We start from the raw sequence: 17,994 nt of genomic DNA, 5'->3' as shown, positions 1-17,994 counted from the left end.
ACCTTTTTTAAAAGGAAAATCTCTCCTTATTACTAGATCAAGTGTTTAAGAATATTAGTTGAAGGAAAGAATTGTTTAATCGTTTATGAAACTAAGAAGATTACTTAGTTTTTGTACTTAAAAAATGCTTTTTTTAAAAGGAAAGTCCCTTATGTTGATAAATTGGGTGTTTAAGAATATTAATTCTTATTTATATAATTAATTAAATTTCTCATTAGATTATGATAATTAAAGGTGTTAATTTTACTATAAATATAATGATTAATATACTCAGAATTTTAAGAGTGTTGAATCAATAAATAATATCTAAAAGGTTAAATATTTACGTTTTATACTTTTAATTAATATGTACTCGGATACTTAATCTAGTAACATGATTTATTTGCTGATCAACTTGATATCACATGCATATATATGACACAAAAAGTCCTTAACTCGTGGATAATTTAAAACAAATCGAAATTGGAAGAAGAAATCAAGGTGTGCCCACTGAAAAAAGAAGAAGAAAAAAACTAGCTTGATAGGAAGTCCGAGCTTGAGCACATTACTCAGGCGATCATGATGACATTTTGGTGTGTATTCATGGCCGACCCATCATGTGAGTTTTCCTTGTCTTTCACATGAAAGGTTTATGCACATTAAACATGTGAGAAAAAAGAAAGTGGGGCTCAAAGTTAGGTCTTCCTCGTGTGATAGAAGGCAACAATGAAAGCTCAATCCATTATTTGACGTCCTTCACCATCTTTCCTATATAAGCCAGTGCAAAACCAGAGGAAATGGGGCTTGGCATTATATCCAAAACTCTTCATTTAGAAAAGAGTTTGTTGCTAAAGTTAAAGGTTGGTAAACTGTAAATGCAAACTCTTGAAAAACTAGTCCTGTAGTTATCACTTGGCCTGACTTCTGTTCGTTCGTCTTTTAAAAAACTCCAATCTTTTCTAGAGAAGCACATGCCGACTTTGCTTAGTCGTGGAGTTTAGGGTTACTAAAGCTAATGAACAAGAGTTCAAGTTCGAGCAAATATAACTAAGAAAACAACCAGCAGCATAATCAAAGAACAAAAATGAACAAAGAAAACAAATCCATCAAGCTAATACAAATACACAATATTGCTAGCTATAGTTCCTCATTTTTGCATGCCCGCACGTATTCCTATGATCGAATACGAGTTATATATGGAACGCTAGGGTAGAGCTGTGTTAGGTTGTCAAAAATTTATTAGTCGATCATCATAATTGTTAGTAAATGGAATTAAATACCAAAATTTCGATGAAAAAATGAAGACAAAAGTCAGAAAGTGGCTTTGCAGTAACAAGTTGGACAAGTGGGCAGGGAATTTATAAAGAGCATGTGAAGATTTCCTTGCTTCAATTGCAAGAGTTAGGCCAATGTCGTTCGTCAATTTTTTATAGGAATTCATCAAAATGGACAAGTATTAATCAAAAGCAAAGCTAACATTTTCTAAAAATAGTTCGTGTGTAGATTGTGGCGAGTCAATTTTCTAGAGGAAATGCATATACCCATTTCATCGACCATGCAGGCCACCAGGTTTAGATTTATAATAAACATGGAATCATGGGTCGAGACTTATAATTGAGTTGGATTGAGTTTAGACAGGATATTAAGTACATAGATGGATAATAATTCATTGAGTGACTTTGTTTTATTTTATTTTATTCTTGATTTCTTTCTTTCACTAGCAATCACTTATTGAATTTCTTTATATCCCATGAATGGACCCGTTTTGTCTTCATGCATTTATTATCCCATGTTATTGGTTTGCCAAGATGTTGGACTCTAGCCAATTCTAAATTGTGTATCAATCTAATACTCCCAAGAACAGTACTTGTCCGTTTCAATGTTAATTAAGCTACTGGTAAAGCCCTTGGAATGTAGCGAAACCTTAAAAGATTTGCCCTATCTAAACCATGTTTTTAAAGTTATCATATAAGTGATCAAAGTACATTAACATTAACATAAAAGCTAAAAGGTGTGAGAGAAACTTCTAATCACTCACACTCATTATACTGTGTATATAATTAAGCTACTGGACTATATGATTTATTTTTATTTATATTTTATAGGATTATTATAATTTCAAATAAAAGTTTATTTTAGGGTTGATATTGAATTTTGCAAACATTTATTTTTATTTTATAAGTAAATAATATATATATATATATATATATATATAATGTTATTAAACCTAATAGAGTCCACGACCTAGGTTTTAGGGGGACCAGAGTTGATCCAATTTGTCATTATCTTGATATTTTTTAAAAAAATTATTATCTTGAAATTTTTTTAAAAGTTAAGTCATATTTTTCCGGTCATTCAAGTTACCTTTAGATCCATAAAATCAGCCCACTTAGCCCTATTTAATGATATTGTCAAAAAACTCTTTGTGTTCTTAACATTCACTTTTACATTTTAAAAAAATTGATCTGATCACGGTAAGTATAGTACAATACACTAATTTTATTTTATTTTTTATGAGTTACAGAAGAGATTAGCATATCGATCTTTCTCTATGATAGCCTTAATGTTAGTGAAGACTATTAACTAAAAAGATTCAAATTGATATATATAGACTAAAATTTATTATTAAAATAATAACAATTTAAAAGATATTTGAATTAGTTAATGAATTGTGGTTTAACTTGAATTAATGTCTCTCCTTTCTTTAAAAAAAAAAATCAAGTTTGATCTTCTTTCATATAACATAAAAAAATATTGAAATGACGGTTTCTTTATGTCAACACCACACTATTGTTTTTACTCTGAATATATATATATATATATATATATATAACAAGGTAACCGAAAGCTGTCAAGATCATTTGCCATGAAATATATATAAACGGATGCAAAGTATTTATAGCATACTATATATATGTATATATATATTACAAACCGTGCGTAAATGCATAATGAGTTTTAGCGTATTGAGAATACTACGGAGGTAGCTATAGACAAACCTAAATATTGATCCAAAATAGGATCAACCCGAGATGTTTACATATATTTAATCGCCATTAAGCAGTTGCATGGACCAGAGATCCTCCATGCTCCAATAGTTTTCGTTCAGTTCTTGAGGGATATTCCCACCAGAAAAGGCCCCTACGTCTCCTTGATAAAATGGTGGACAATAGGTCTCCATTTGGTCGCTTGCGCTGGAAACTTGGCAGGTACTGCTCCCATGTTCATTAGTCTCAGAACTCCCCACCGCAAATGGTTCAGTTTGCTTAGTATGCTTCTTGATTCTAGTTCTCCAGTAATTCTTTATCTCGTTGTCGGTCCTCCCTGGAAGATGCTTTGCAATTTTCGACCACCTAGACGTGCCAAGAATTTCCTTCTGGTCAGTTCTTTTATGATATGCATATGATTATGTTTGAGGAGGAATTTGAAAAAAAAAAAAGCTCTAGAAATCAAGTGTGAGGACGAACTTGTTTCCAGAAATTGTTCGACCAGTATGTAAACCAGTTAAAGTTCTTATAGAAAACACTCAATATTCAAGGATCAGATTTACCATAACAAAAGAGTAAACGCAAGACATTTAAGTACTATCAGCAATTGGAATTAAGCTGTAATGCATGACTATGGCAATAAGACTATTTCACTCGAGCTTTTCGCTGTAAGAGATCTGCCCGATAATTGAAGACCTTGCTAGAGTCGCTACAAAACAGGTGACATTATAAGACTATTGACATGACCACACAAGACACCACATTTTGTTTTCTTTCAGGGACAAGACGCATAATCTCACAATTAAACCAAGATAGCTTTGTGAGGTCCCCTCTCCCTTGAGCTAAAGTTCATATGAAATGATAGAGGAATTGTTGGTGTAAATAATAATTACCAGCCCCATGAATTGTTGAATGTGTTAGATTTACATGATGGCTGACTTTTGAGGTGCGGAATTACAGTGGTAGGAAATCTTCGCACTACATTTTCGAAAAAAAAAAGGTTTTACAAATCAGAATTGCAATGGAAAAGGCATTTGTACATCAAAAGCCAAAGATTTAATTTGAAGTTTCTATGCTTTTACAAGTGTTTAGATCTCTAATCATTCATAGAGGAAATGTTATTTAACCAAAATAAAATCTATACAAATATGTAGCCCAATCACATATACACCTACAACCATGGTAAAAAACACCAGGCAATAGAAGGAAATAAACACTTTACCACAAAAAAAGAGTTAGAACTACGGTTAATGTCTACGTCAATCCATTCAAAACAGCTTCTCTTTCTCGGAAAAGGAGGGATTCCCATATAACAACTTGGAAAAAAAAAAAAAACCTTCAAATAGAAAATAAGAAACTAAAACTTTTGCTGCCAATTCTGTATGGATTTCATTCACGTTGCCCACAAGTGGCAAGTATAAAAAATATAGCTTTAATATTAGATTCTGATATATTTTTAGAACCCTTTCAGGACTTCGGACCCGATTACCCTCGGTGTGAAAGACTCCTTTTTGTGTGTGTTGAAGAGAGAAAAAAAATTACCTTTTTATTTTTTGAGTAATACTTTTACACCGTTGAGCGGGGATCCATCATCCTTCATGCATCCAGCACACAAGTAGCCGCAATCTCCTAATAATTTTGGTGACTATCTTGGGTGAAATATATACATATATATATATGTTGTTGTTATAGTTTTGGGGTTAGGGATTTGATATATAAAAGAAGAAAAAATCGTGGGTGATCTCTTCAAATACTTTGGTCTTCTTGACCTTCAAGAGCTGATTAATTTGATGATTTTCCATATATATATATGTGTGCTAGATGGAGGATAGATTTCATTAGAAAGTGATGATCCCCCAGCTCCATCTTATCATATAACAACTAAAATTAGAGAATATTTTAAAGCTGAAAAGTTTTGCTAGCCACATGTTGTAAATCCCCATGTGTTGAATTCAAATTCTTGCTAGCTAGGAACAGCTCAGACCCTACCTGGCATCATTTATTTCTCCTCCTCATGTTCATTGAGGCTGTCCGAAGAAACTAGGGACTTTAAGAACGGTGCTTTCCTTGATAACAACAAGTATAGCTAAGAAATCAGGGAATTGAATATCTTCTACGTCTTCCAATATCGACAAACATACAATGCAATATTTTTTTATTGCTAGAGCATGGTGGAGAAAAGAAAGAAAAGTAAGTAAAGCCACACACACATATATATGTATATATTTCTTGAACCTGTTTCCCAACTTAGCATGCAGTTCCATGATCAAGAGCTGTTCTTCAGGAGTAATATTCCCTCTTCGAAGGTCAGGCCGCAAGTAGTTGAGCCAACGGAGCCTACAACTCTTTCCGGTACGTTTCAGACCTACAAGGTTATCAAACAAAAAGATGGCTTGTGTTGCTTGCTGACCAAAACAACTTAAAAGCTGTATATATTATGTTTTCGTAAACTAAAATAATAACAAAAAAAATTAGATGATAATATTAGAAATATTGGTGCAACGTACTGATCATACAAGTTTATTGTGGTTGGCCCTATCTTACAACATCATGGTAATTCCTTGTAGTACAATTTTTTCAGTTACAAACATTTGCAAAATTCATCGTTGTGCTCCTTCATCTTTCCTACTTACTGCCCCTATCTTTTTCTGGTTTTTGTTCTGCTTGCATCATCAGTTTTCTCTCTTCCTGATCATTGTGCTCTTTTTTTTTTTCAATTGAATCTTTTCTGTCGTTTTAGATAGCCATTTTTTGACCATCTTGTGTAATTTTTTTTATTACTCTTAATAAAATTATGATCTCATTTTCACAAGGAAAAAAGGCTGACACAGAAGAAATGGTGCAACAGATTACCTGCAGCTTTTGCAAGCGAGTTCCATACACCTTCACCATGGTTCGCGATGTAGTTGGTTAAGATCAAGTCTTCTTCCAAGGTCCATGGCCCTTTTCTCACTTCAACATCCTGAGAGTTGCATGGACTTTTATCCATTTCTTTTTCTTAGGGGGAGAGAGAGAGAGAGAGAGAGAGAGAGAGGTATAAAAGGTTTGAAAGGGGGAGGGGGAGGGGGAGGGGAGAGAGTGATATAATGAGATAAGGAGGGTTGCTATGGGTTTTTGTAAGGAAATCTAAGATAATATAATATAATTATCTAGCTGGTAATCGACATTAATCTGTGTCACAGATGAGATCCGTTGATATAATTATGTTCCTAGCCTTTTCTCTTTTTTTTGTATTTTAAAAATGAGGTTGAAAATTTTTATAATTTTTATAAATTTTTTTAAATTAATAATTTTTTTGATATTTTTATATCATTTTGATGCGCTAATGTAAAAAATAATTTTTTAAAAATAAAAATATTAAAAGTGTATGTTAATGTTTTATGTATATAATTTGCATGAATATAAAACTCAAATTCTTATTTTATTAATTTTGTAACATTGTATTATAACAATCAAATACCAAATACTCAAAGACAAAATAATTAAGCATACAACAAATTATATCTATTTCATAAATAAAATGTATACAAAACCAAGTTTTATAAGAATATTTAGTATATTTACTTATGTACTTATATTTCTATGCAAATAATTATATCTTTTGTCTTTAAAATTATATTATGTGTCACTTGGTGCAAACAAATTGCATGTCATTGGCCTCTCTGGGAATTTTAAAAACACCTTATGAGTAGTTGCACTGCTGATTAAAGTTCACAAATAAAGAAAAACAGACTTAGAATCTCTCTATGAAGTACCCAAACCTAAGCTTTAGATTTTTTTTTTTAAAAAAAAAAAACAATAAATAGAGTAGAATAATGCTAGAAAACAGAGGAGAAGAAGACATAATGGCTTATTGTGCAGAATAGTACCACCCCACTTCAAGGCATTTTTTATAATGACTATTGGAACCAAAATTATTACTGAATTAATTTTAAATATTATTAAAATTAATTTTTATCATTATAGCACTTAATTACCTTCCATAAAATAAAATAAAAACTTTTTTTTTCTTTGAAACCAGATTTTCTATTTAAAAATAAATTATTCAGGTAGTAAAAGGTTACTAATTAAATATCTTACTCATGGATGGGATAAAATATTAATCTTAATGAGATAAACAAATTATTTACTATAAATCCAAACCTAAACCTAGACTTGAACCCGAGCCCATATCATGCTAAATTAATTCGAGTAAGAGTGTCCATGTGGCTTAAGCTCAAACACATAGCCTAAGATCTCATTTCTCTATAATAGTTTACTATAATTCTATTCCAACTCTCTGAAATATACTGATGGATTTATTCCATTGATAACTCCGTCAGTAATAATTTAAAAATATTTTTAAAAAACATATTGAACAAAAATAGAAAATAATTAAAAAATTAAATTTATATAAAATTCAAGTATTTAAAAATCAATTATATTAATATAAAAACCAAATATTTATTACAAATTTATACGTTCAAATACAATGAAATTAGAATATAGGCGATGCTAGAGGAGAAGGTTGGTCGTCCCCGAGACTGTGGGGCCAATAAGAAGGTACACGTGTACCATTTATCTGTGATTTCATATCCATAACCATTCGGTAGAGTTCTTCATAATCCATAGAGAATCGTTTATATTTTTCATTGAGATGAGTTGTATGTTCTTGCATTCCTTGATCTAACAAGGTTGTGAACTCTAGAAACTGAGTGCTCAGGACCGATTGCAAACACCCAATGGTTGAAACACTATAGGTCATCCACAAATTCTTGGTAGTAATGTTAGAGAGTGTGTACACCTGATTTCCATCGGGTCCACCGAACTATCATTAGCCTCGTTATTTCTTTTTTTCTATTTCACTAACTTTGTAAAAGAATAACATATAATCATGTTTACCTAAAATATCAAAATTCTCTTAATAGAGGCCATAAGGTAAAATCCAACTTTTCATTTGATGGATAACCAAACTAATCATTTGAAGACACAAGAGGCTTTATTATAGATACCAAAAGACATGTTTGTAATTCAGTATTTTTTTTTTGTCTTACCCTTGACATTGACTTTTGGCATTTGTTGTGTCTTTCCTCAATTAAAACCTTTTTTCCACTCCTAGACTTGATAGGTATTTTCCTACTTTTAACCTTATCATGGCATTTAATCATCACAACTTGATTTTCCTTTAAGTTCGGACAATATCTACTTTTGGCTTTCACATAACCTTCCTCAAAGTTTACTTCGATGACCCCTTAGTCTAGGGCTTTTTCACTTTTAGCCCTTTATCAATTGTTAGGCCTTTTGTTCTTAGCATTCTTTTTTACCATTGATTCTAACATTGTCATCATCTTTTCAATAAAAAATCTCTCGTTTTCCCCTAGTATAGGGTATGATCTATGTCAGGGTTTCTTTGTTGAAAAAATATTCAACTAGGCTTAAAATGAGATTGCAAGGGATATAAATTTTAAGAATTGTGAAAGGAATAAACAAAGATGACCTTTTTTCATTTCAAGCAAGGTCGATTAAAACCAATAAAATTTGACCTCGTCTAGCATAACAATTTGGACTTGCAGAGAATCATGATTCACTAGTCTATAACTACCGAATTCATTACATGTCATTATGCATATTGTTAAAACTTAGCTACATAATGTGTGGATTAAATTTGTATATGAGCTCAAAATTTTGTTGGTCAACTCATATTGTTTATCATGTTATTTTAACAAATATTGAATCATTTCTACAATCAAAAACACTTTTAATCTTTTAGGATTGACTAGCCTTAACTCGCGTGTTAAAAAAGACATATTTTTTGAAAAAGATGATTTAATCCAAAAACAAAAGTGCATAATAACAAAATTCCATAGCAACTTGATTGACAATTTAACACCTTTATTGGATCAGTTTCTCTAGCAATATCTGTGTTTTGTTAAGTATTTTTTATCACTTGTTATGTTAAGGATGTTTTGGTGTACCAACTAAAGAATGGTAGCTTGGGGCAATTGTTCTTGAAGGCTGGGCAATTTCAATTTTATGTGTGACTATGTTTTTTCCTTGACAATAAAAGTGAATTGAAATAGGAAGCATCCACGAAGTAAACCTTTCTTTAATCATAACACATCAATACTTTTGGTCTTTAGGTTAAAGAATGTCATGTCATAAAAATATTTTTCTATTAGGACAATGTCAACATTCTGGAAGGTCAAAGGACTTATATAGGGTTCTTTCCTTATTAAAACCTATATGTTTATTGGATGTCTTTTATTCTATTGTTTTTTGTTGTAACTCTTCATGATCCATACCTCCATGAAATCGCCCTCTCTATCAATGCAAGTCATGGAAAATTTTCCTTTGTATTCAACAAGCCCGGTATATTTGCTATCATTACCTTCATATACTAGTAGAGGAAATGGAAATATACAATCACTCTCATTTTTCATATAAAATACAAATATATTTCTCTTCCAAGTAATTCAATAAAGTGAACCATTCACGGATACTTTTGTTAGATGAAAAAGGGACTCCTCTTATGGTAACTTTACTTCATCCAATAGCTTTCATTTTCAAATCGTTGATTCAAACAACTTGACTCTAATTTAGTGTTACATATAAAATTCTTTATCATGTGAGTTACACTTGGGTTTTGAGAATCTCACAATCATGTAATGTAAAGGCTTTGATCTTTCAAACATCATGTCAAATTTGAAAGTATCATATCGTGCATTTGGATTCAGGATCTTTTATCATTGCTTGGTAGTGGGGTTGCACATATAATAACATGGTCCATTATATACATGGTAGGGTAAAACTCATTAATTTATTGATGCCATAATCTTCATATGGTCAAGATGGAAATCAAATGATATTTCAGGATGAAGCTTTAGATTATTAGTTGAAACAAAGGAAACATGATATTCATTTTTTATCATGCTTGTGTTAAGCAATCGGAGACAATGTTGGTTCATTGGTTGTGTAACTTCGTGAAAATGGATTCATACGTGAACCTATTACATTTTTTAGAAAGAAACATAAATTTCCTATAGTCTTCTTTGATGAATGCGTTAAGACTTCATATAGGTCACAAGCTGAGTTTATGGAAGAGCAGAGGTTCTTGTTACTAATTTATAGAAAACCACAAACGATGCTTCAGGATTGGAAGATAAGTAAATTCTTTTTAACACCATCGGACGTTGGTAACTCTTAACCTGTTAAGGGAAACCCAAATTTGAAGGACCTTCTGAGGCATTCGAAGTGCCCAGGATATACTAAAGTCGACACTGGAAGATCACTGGAACAGTGGCGGCGCATGTACCGGGTGTCACCACCACTATTGGCACGTGGATTCATGCATCGCCGCTGCTGATGGAGCGTGGTCTAGTGGTTTTGATGCTCATGTCTCATCTTCACCACTGGACTAGTGGTGATGTTTACCATTGTTCAAGGAAGAAGATTTGACCTTCTAAAGTTTTGGTTTTCTCTCTTTTCCTTATGATTTTAGAGTTCATGGTTATTATCTTGATAGCTCATTCAATTATTTCGGCCACAACCACTAAGTCCATAAAGCGTTAGGCTGCACTTCCAATTAGAAACTTAATGTAGGGCGTTTTGAGCAAGCTGACCATCTCCATTTCTAGCAGTAAAAGACCCATTTAAGTAGCTACACCAAACCATGTTCAGATGTATTCTCGGATAAATACCCTATCACTTATTTCCATACCTTACAGGCTAAATTTGTCTAGAATAACATCCATGTTGTACTTTACTACTTGATGAGGTCTTTCCATTTCTGGATTTTCATGTTTCCAGCCTCATGTACCAATCTAATTTTTCCCATTCAAACTGTCTTAAAAGAAATGTATAAGTAATTTTTCATCTTACATTACTTCTTCCATCTTATTGTAATAAGACTTGAGGTGAGTGACAGGAGAGTTTCGATGTACTTTATGAACTCAGGTACATGGAGCTTCTTTGGTACAACCTCATTCGAGGCTAGACATATCTCGACAGCTTGAACAAGATTATACAAGTCCACTCCTTTGATAACCCTTACCCTAGCTTCTAACATTGTTATTTTATCATTACCAATGCCCTCAGAGCATTTTATCTTATGGGATTCATTAGCGAATACATCCCCAACTACTAAGACTTGTGCAAGTATTATTGATTGCACAAAGGCTATGTTACACTAGGGGTCTTGAGTAATGTCCTCCCATTTTTTTTAGGCTGAATTGTTGCCCGAGTATGAACAAAAGTCATAGGCTAATTGGATAGGCCTTCAGCAAAGATGTTATTGAACGTTTGTTCAAGCAGGCTAATGATGCGGGCCATGTTAACCTTAAGGGAATCCAACTTCTTTTAGAAGTGAACATCATGGTGAGCGCATTGTTCATCTTCTATATTTCTTTGTTGGAGCCAGGTGTTGTACACTTTGTGGACTTGGGCTTGTCGAGGACCTATATTTCAAACTTCGTATGCATGCATGAAATTAAAACATGAATGCAAGTGTATGTACACGTACATGAAATATGGATTAACATGTTCAAAGAGCTAATCCATAACTTTTTTTTTTAATATGGGCAAAAATCCATAGTCTGATTAATTTGAAAAGATTTTTTCCAAGTCCTCCTTTTAGTTAAATTTCATACACATTAAAGAGTATGAAACACAGAGGTATCAAGAGGAAAAGAGAGGAAAAAGAAAGAAAGAAAAAAGAAACGACCGCCGGCTACAAACTAGTCATCACACGTCATATCAGAAGGAAGAGGGAGAGGCGACACTTCTAATGAGATGGCAAAACGGCCATCGGGAGACGTCACACGCACCGTTTAAAAACACAAGGTGCATATCCCTATAGTTTTTTTATTAAAAAAATTAATTATTAAGAGTAAAACGTCCAAAACACCCTTCATATTTATAATATTAACAAAAAAGCTCATGCCAAAAGAAAAAATCACCTATGAACTCTTGCCTCTAAGTATTTGTGCTGTTCATAAAAAGAAATTAAAAACATAAAAATAACTCACAAATTTTTAATGACTAATGGCATTTAAAAAAGACGAAATCATTCAATAAACCAAGGCAAACAAAATTTTCTTTAAAAGATGAAAGTGTAATTTTAATGTCACAATGAATAGTGTTTCAGACAGTAAACTCTAAGGTAGTTTTTTATATGTTCTGTTAATATTCAGATTTTTAATTTAATAAATAATTGAAAAAACAGTACAAATAAATAGCACCAGACACTAGGAGTGGGGTCGTAACTCATATGGCGACTTGCACTCGCAGCTCTACGCTATCTCGTGCTCTCCTCCTTCCTTATCTCCATAGCCGAACACAAACGTTATGCGAGCCCATCAGAATCGCCCGGTTCAGTTCAACCATGAAGCAACCCAGACCTCCCTCACTATTCGTTCGCAGTCAGGCCAAGCGTGGACCTTTTCTCAAACAAGACCAAGTAGCAGCAACTAGTAAGCAAAAAAAAAAACAAGAAAAAATTGATCAGAATTTTTGTTATGCATGCGTTAATTCCATTGAATTAAATAGATTGTTACTAGCAGGTGATCTTGAATTCGAGGCACCATTAAAAATCGTGGAATATCCAGACCCTATACTCAGAGCCAAAAACAAGCGAATTGATAGTTTTGATGACAATTTAAAGAAATTAGTTGATGAAATGTTCGATGTCATGTACAAGTAAGAACCCAATTATTTTCTTATGATATTTTTGTATAATTTGTTACTGATTCTTGTTTTCAGATGTTTGTGGAGGGAAGTTTTATTAAAAGAATATTTGCATAATTTATTGTTGGATGCTTCTAGAAAAAAAATTGTTTATTTATTTACATTTTAGTAAACAAGTATTTGTTGGCTTGATTTTGAGCAGAACTGATGGTATTGGACTCTCCGCCCCGCAAGTAGGAATTAATGTTCAACTTATGGTATTCAATCCAGCTGATGAGCATGGAGAAGGAGACGAAATTGTTCTTGTTAATCCCAGAGTTAATAAGTATTCGAAGAAAACTGTGCTCTTTAATGAAGGTTGCCTATCCTTTCCTGGGATATACGCCGATGTTAAGGTATTGATGTTCTGCTTTGAGTGTCAAGTTCAAACTGAAGTATTGAGTAGGGTTATAAGATAAAAAGGACTCCTATAGTACACAGTGGAACGTAGAATTTGGTCAGTGTAAAGAATTCCAGTAATCAAAATCTGAATGAGTGTAATTATTCAGTCGTCTTCATCGCTTAAGAGATATAATCCTAAACCTTTATGGATTAAACCAAACCTAAAAAACTTGAGCAAATAGTGATTTGACATGGTCTGATTTCGTCAAAAAAATTTCTGCCTTGTTGGATATTTTATTGCTTAATTTTGACTCATCTGGTTGGGTGGTGATTGGACTAGTAATGATATTTGTCGAAAAAAAGTTGTGACATGAATATCTGATGAAAGGACACAAAGGTTAAGTTGTAACTAAATACTATTTCATGAACTCTGTTTTCCCATTGTGTATGTTCATGATACATTCTTGTGACAGCTCCAAAAAATATTTAGATACAAGTTAACCTTCTTTTAATATATTATAATTCCTAGTTATATTTAGCTGAATGTTGAGCTGCGTTGGATTTTTTTGTCTTGTGTGCTTATCTGAGCCAAATCAACTGATAATGTGAGAAATCTTTTCGATTTATGATATTTTAGCTAACAATGTGATTCTTCATAAAGATTTTTTAATAGACTTTATTTCAACTGAAATCTATACTTTCAGAGACCAGAATCTGTAAAGATTGATGCGAGGGACATTAATGGTGCAAGGTTTACTGTGAACTTGTCTGGTCTTCCTGCACGGGTTTTCCAGCATGAATTCGACCATTTACAGGTCTTTTCTTCAATAACATTCTACTTTTTTTTTTCTTGTTTTGATGACAAGATCATATATGAGTGTTGCATTTGGAAGTTTTACAAATAAGCCTGAGTTGTATATAGTTGCTAGTATACATGAAGTTACCTATGGGTCTTAGAGATATGCTTTATCCAAAATATTTCTTCGTGTGCTTGCAAGAATATATTTCTGAATTGAAGTGAAATTTCAGGAGGTTTGGGATTAATACATGACCAGTTTTCTTTTCATTTGATGAAGAATAATGTGTCCAGGTCCAGCTTTTTTTTATAGCTGCTAGTTTTCTTGACACATGCTTTGCATGTATACTAAACTATTTTATAATATTTTTTTAATCTCTAATAGATTGTTTGGAATTATTTACAGATGAATAAGGTTGTATAGTTATTATATTAAAATATTTGATTTTTAAAATTTGAATTATTTCATATAAAGTTTGTAAGTATAAAATCTGTTTGTTTGAATTTAAAATATAAAATTAGTAACATAAATTTGTATTATCTTTGAATATTTGACAGCTGGTTGTTGGGATAAGAATGCTAAGAAATAACCACACACAAAATTTGCACTAATTTATTTTTAAGTATTTATTGTTAGACATTGAAAAAATATTAAGTTAGTATAATTTTAGAAATTTTAAATTTTTTTAGAGTTTTGATGGTCAAAATAAAGTTTCATTAAAGTACTATATAGATTATGAATAATTTAAAAAGGCTTATTTTATGTTTTTCAGGGTTTTGAGTGGTTTATAAATTGGAAAATAATGAAAAAACAGGATTAATCTATTTTTTAGGAATTCAATAACTTTTTAAAATGTCTTGTTCATGTGAAAGAAAGTTGTCTTCTTTTTTTTTTATTAGTGGTGGGTTAGGATTTAGATATTAATATTGATGTTATAATATTAATAATATATTAAGGGTATAACAATCAAGCAAAAGTTTTAAAGGAGTTTGTGTTTTTATATATGGGGTTATGGTTTCCAGTTGACTATATTATGAAAAAAAATTGTTTTGTGCTTGTAGTTTTCTTGAGACATGTAATTGTCACCTTTATTCCCCAAAACTTTCTATGATCCTACCGTCACAATATTGCATTGTAAGCCAGAGTTATGACAATTCTTTAGCTGATATGCATGTTGAAGGTCCTATAATACCAGAGAGATCTTGTCCAACACAGACAAGTAGTTTTGTAATTGAAGACTTTAGGAAGTGTTTTGTTAGAGGAGTAAGAATATGCAGATATACAAAGGAGAATGAGACATTCATCACTGTAGGAGAAGAAATAAGCCAACAAACCTAGGCATTCCATTCCAGGTGCATATTAGCTAAAGGGAATCCTCTATTGGTCCTTGATGCTATACTCAGAAATGAGGTGAAAAACAAACAAAACATATTTACCCTACAGTAATCACTTGAGCAAAGGAAGTTCAATAACATTCTTGAATTTCTTTCCTTTCATATTCTCCACACAACCGCAAAGATGGCCAACTTCACCAAATCTTATATAACTTTCCCACAGATAATATCCTGAAAATCTCAATAAAAGATCCTTGGATCCTCCACATAAATTGGAATCACTGATGACTACAAGAAATCCTGGGGAACTTGCTATTTTAATACTATTGTGTCTTGTGCTTAATGATTATCGAGTGGTAAGCCTTCTTACAAAGATTGCTCATGGTCTTGCAGGGGATTCTGTTCTTTGATAGAATGACTGAAGAAGTTCTTGATAGTATTCGTCCAGGGCTACAGGTGAGTAAGCATGCCAAAACTAATTTGTTTTCCACTAACCTTGAGAAGGATTCCCTTCTTCTTCTATAGGAAATATTTGTCTGGAGTCAATGCAACAAAGCTTGTTTATAGTTACATAGGGAATTCTTTTGTTTCATAGGAAATTATGACCTTATCATGAGACAAGCTATGAGAAATTACAAATACTAACATCCATATATGCTGCTGACCTCCTAGTATCTTGGTCAGAACAACAGGTAAATGCAAACGAGTATAATGTGGTAAATCAAACTTCATGTGTATTATCTTCCCTTGATTTACTCAGGAGCACAAAGGAATCTGATTCACCCAAGGGTTATAGACTGTAGTGATTTTAAACCCATATGTCGTAATGATTTGTAGATAGTTTTTTCATGAATTCATCTGATTTCCTTTTCGAGTGTTTTCTTTTCTGACTTGGGAAGGGCAAACACATAAAATAAAGGGACAAAAGGCCCATTCTATGTGAAAGAACATTTCTTGGATTTAAAAATGAGCCTAGAAGGTGCCGTATGTCTTGTCTCACTTTCCAACCCTCAATTTACAATTGTTAATATGGTAATTATGCACAAGTTGATGGACTTAAGGAGAAAGGTTGCTTGTTTTCAACGAATTATTTTTTTGTTGATTGGGACAAAGGAAAGCGTGGCTATATTATTGCCTTTGATAGTACGAGTGTCATACTGAAAGTCATGATATTGTTGGTATTGCAATGGTCCCTCTATCACTCATTCAACATCTGACGAGGTAGACTGATCAAATTGCTGCTGGCCTTTTTTTACAACCAGATAACTATAATTTCAGCTGCTGCAGCTAGCCATGCCATTTTCCCATCCATGTACAAAAGTCTTAACTTCTATTGTGATCATATTCAAAATCACCTCTGTACGAGTTTCTGCTCTATTTATTCTTCTTCTTGGTTGTTTGCTGAAGAAATGCTAAATGTTTTTATATAATAACCAGCTCGCCAGTCGACAGTGTGGACATAATACTAATTTTCTTAATCCTGATCTAATTTTAATAGGCCTTGGAAAAGAAGTACGAGGATAAGACTGGATTCCCAAGTCCTGAAAGAATAGAAACACACAGATTGAAGAAGGTTGCCGCAGGTTTTGGAAAATTATAAATATAGACATGGGCTTCTGTTTACTGCATGAGGTATTGTGGAAAGTATATAGAAACATGTCTGTTCCCACAGGCACATAGGTACACAATGATCTAGTTTTCTTCATTTCAATTCCCCCTGGATTCTTCTGTTTTACAAATATGCCATTGCTATAACAGATGAAATTTAGGCTGATGCTGCACATATCATCATATGCTGGGGCAAGCGCTGTGCAATTTTGAACCCAAGAACCGCAAGCTACAGGGTGTGGCGGTGGCAATAGATGGTTTGCTTACAAAGTTATTTACAGCAGAAATATTTGTATTGCACTTGCATTTTAGCAACTAATGGTGCTAGGGATTTCGTAGCTTGTATTGTTTACTGGGATGAACCCCCCATCTGTCTATATTCAAGTCCGCTCAACTTATTGATGCAGCTACTTTTCTTACCTGAAGTGTGTGTTGCTCTTCTCCTTACCTGACCCAGTTTCTCGAAGGGGAAAACAATAGAAAACATAAATTGTAGCATAATGATGGCTAAAATTAAGATAGAATTTATGTTGGAACAAGATAATAGAATTTTGGGTTCATAAGAAACCCTAAAAATATGTCAAATGCTAATTGTGTGTACTTATCGAAAGGTTCCTGGATCATTCTCTTTAGCTGGAGAAACTCGTCCTTGAGTTGGTTGAAATCGTTCTTGTTTTGATTTTGTAGATGTCCAACTAAGAGCTACCGTCTTTTTAAGAGGTTGTGATCGCCTTATAAAATCACCATTAAAGCTCCTACTAATTCCTGTTGGTGCCAAGTGTCAATAATGCACGACAAACGTTCAATTATACATTTTTTTTCTCAACTAAAATTGTTTACCCATCTTGATTTCTCCATCTACAACTCCAGCACATCCTACCATGGTTAAGGGATTACAAGCTTAACACAATCTTGAGGATTTGTTTGCACTACCAATAGTGTGTGGGAAGGAGAAATTAGGATAAAATTGAAGTTGGAACAAGATGATAGAGTTTGAGGTTTTAAAAAAATCTCTAGAATATGAATATATTTGATGAAATAACCCTAGCAATTGCCAAAACTCTAATCATCTATAATATAACGTCTCCTAAATTAACTAATAAAAATATTAAAAGCCCTTACATCATTATTTGCATCATTATCTTTCTTCTTCTTTTTTCTTGGAAAGGTGGGGATTTGCCCAAGAACGATTAAAAGTCTCATGTTTATTTGCCGGATTACAAAAAAGGCGTTCTCAGGATTTATACC

At 32.7% G+C, this 17,994-nt stretch overlaps 2 protein-coding genes across 4 annotated transcripts; one reads left to right on the top strand and one right to left on the bottom strand.

Moving 5' to 3' along the window:
* Nucleotides 1-2,924: 2,924 nt before the first annotated feature.
* Nucleotides 2,925-6,024, bottom strand: LOC133687222 (MYB-like transcription factor EOBII). The gene is made up of 3 exons (XM_062107025.1): nt 5,820-6,024; nt 5,202-5,331; nt 2,925-3,332 (listed from the first exon to the last, which is right to left on the bottom strand). The coding sequence occupies exons 1-3, from the start codon at nt 5,953-5,955 to the stop codon at nt 3,026-3,028; spliced, it is 573 nt and encodes a 190-aa protein (XP_061963009.1). The 5' UTR covers nt 5,956-6,024; the 3' UTR covers nt 2,925-3,025.
* Nucleotides 6,025-12,196: 6,172 nt separating this feature from the next.
* Nucleotides 12,197-17,165, top strand: LOC133685856 (peptide deformylase 1B, chloroplastic/mitochondrial). Of its 3 annotated transcripts, none has more exons than XM_062106935.1 (7): nt 12,197-12,412; nt 12,503-12,638; nt 12,829-13,021; nt 13,712-13,822; nt 15,532-15,594; nt 16,637-16,818; nt 16,897-17,165. In XM_062106935.1, exons 1-6 carry the CDS (start codon nt 12,211-12,213, stop codon nt 16,736-16,738), a joined length of 807 nt encoding a protein of 268 aa, XP_061962919.1. In that variant the 5' UTR covers nt 12,197-12,210; the 3' UTR covers nt 16,739-16,818; nt 16,897-17,165. The 3 variants fall into 3 exon arrangements, with proteins under 3 accessions (XP_061962919.1, XP_061962917.1, XP_061962918.1); XM_062106933.1 differs by having other exon boundaries at nt 12,500-12,638; nt 16,637-16,770; XM_062106934.1 differs by having other exon boundaries at nt 12,500-12,638.
* Nucleotides 17,166-17,994: the final 829 nt, after the last annotated feature.

Source organism: Populus nigra, chromosome 1, assembly GCF_951802175.1.
Source record: "Populus nigra chromosome 1, ddPopNigr1.1, whole genome shotgun sequence".
NCBI lineage: Eukaryota > Viridiplantae > Streptophyta > Magnoliopsida > Malpighiales > Salicaceae > Populus > Populus nigra.
Note: the sequence above shows the minus strand (reverse complement) of the source record. Positions and strands in the feature narration are given on the sequence as shown.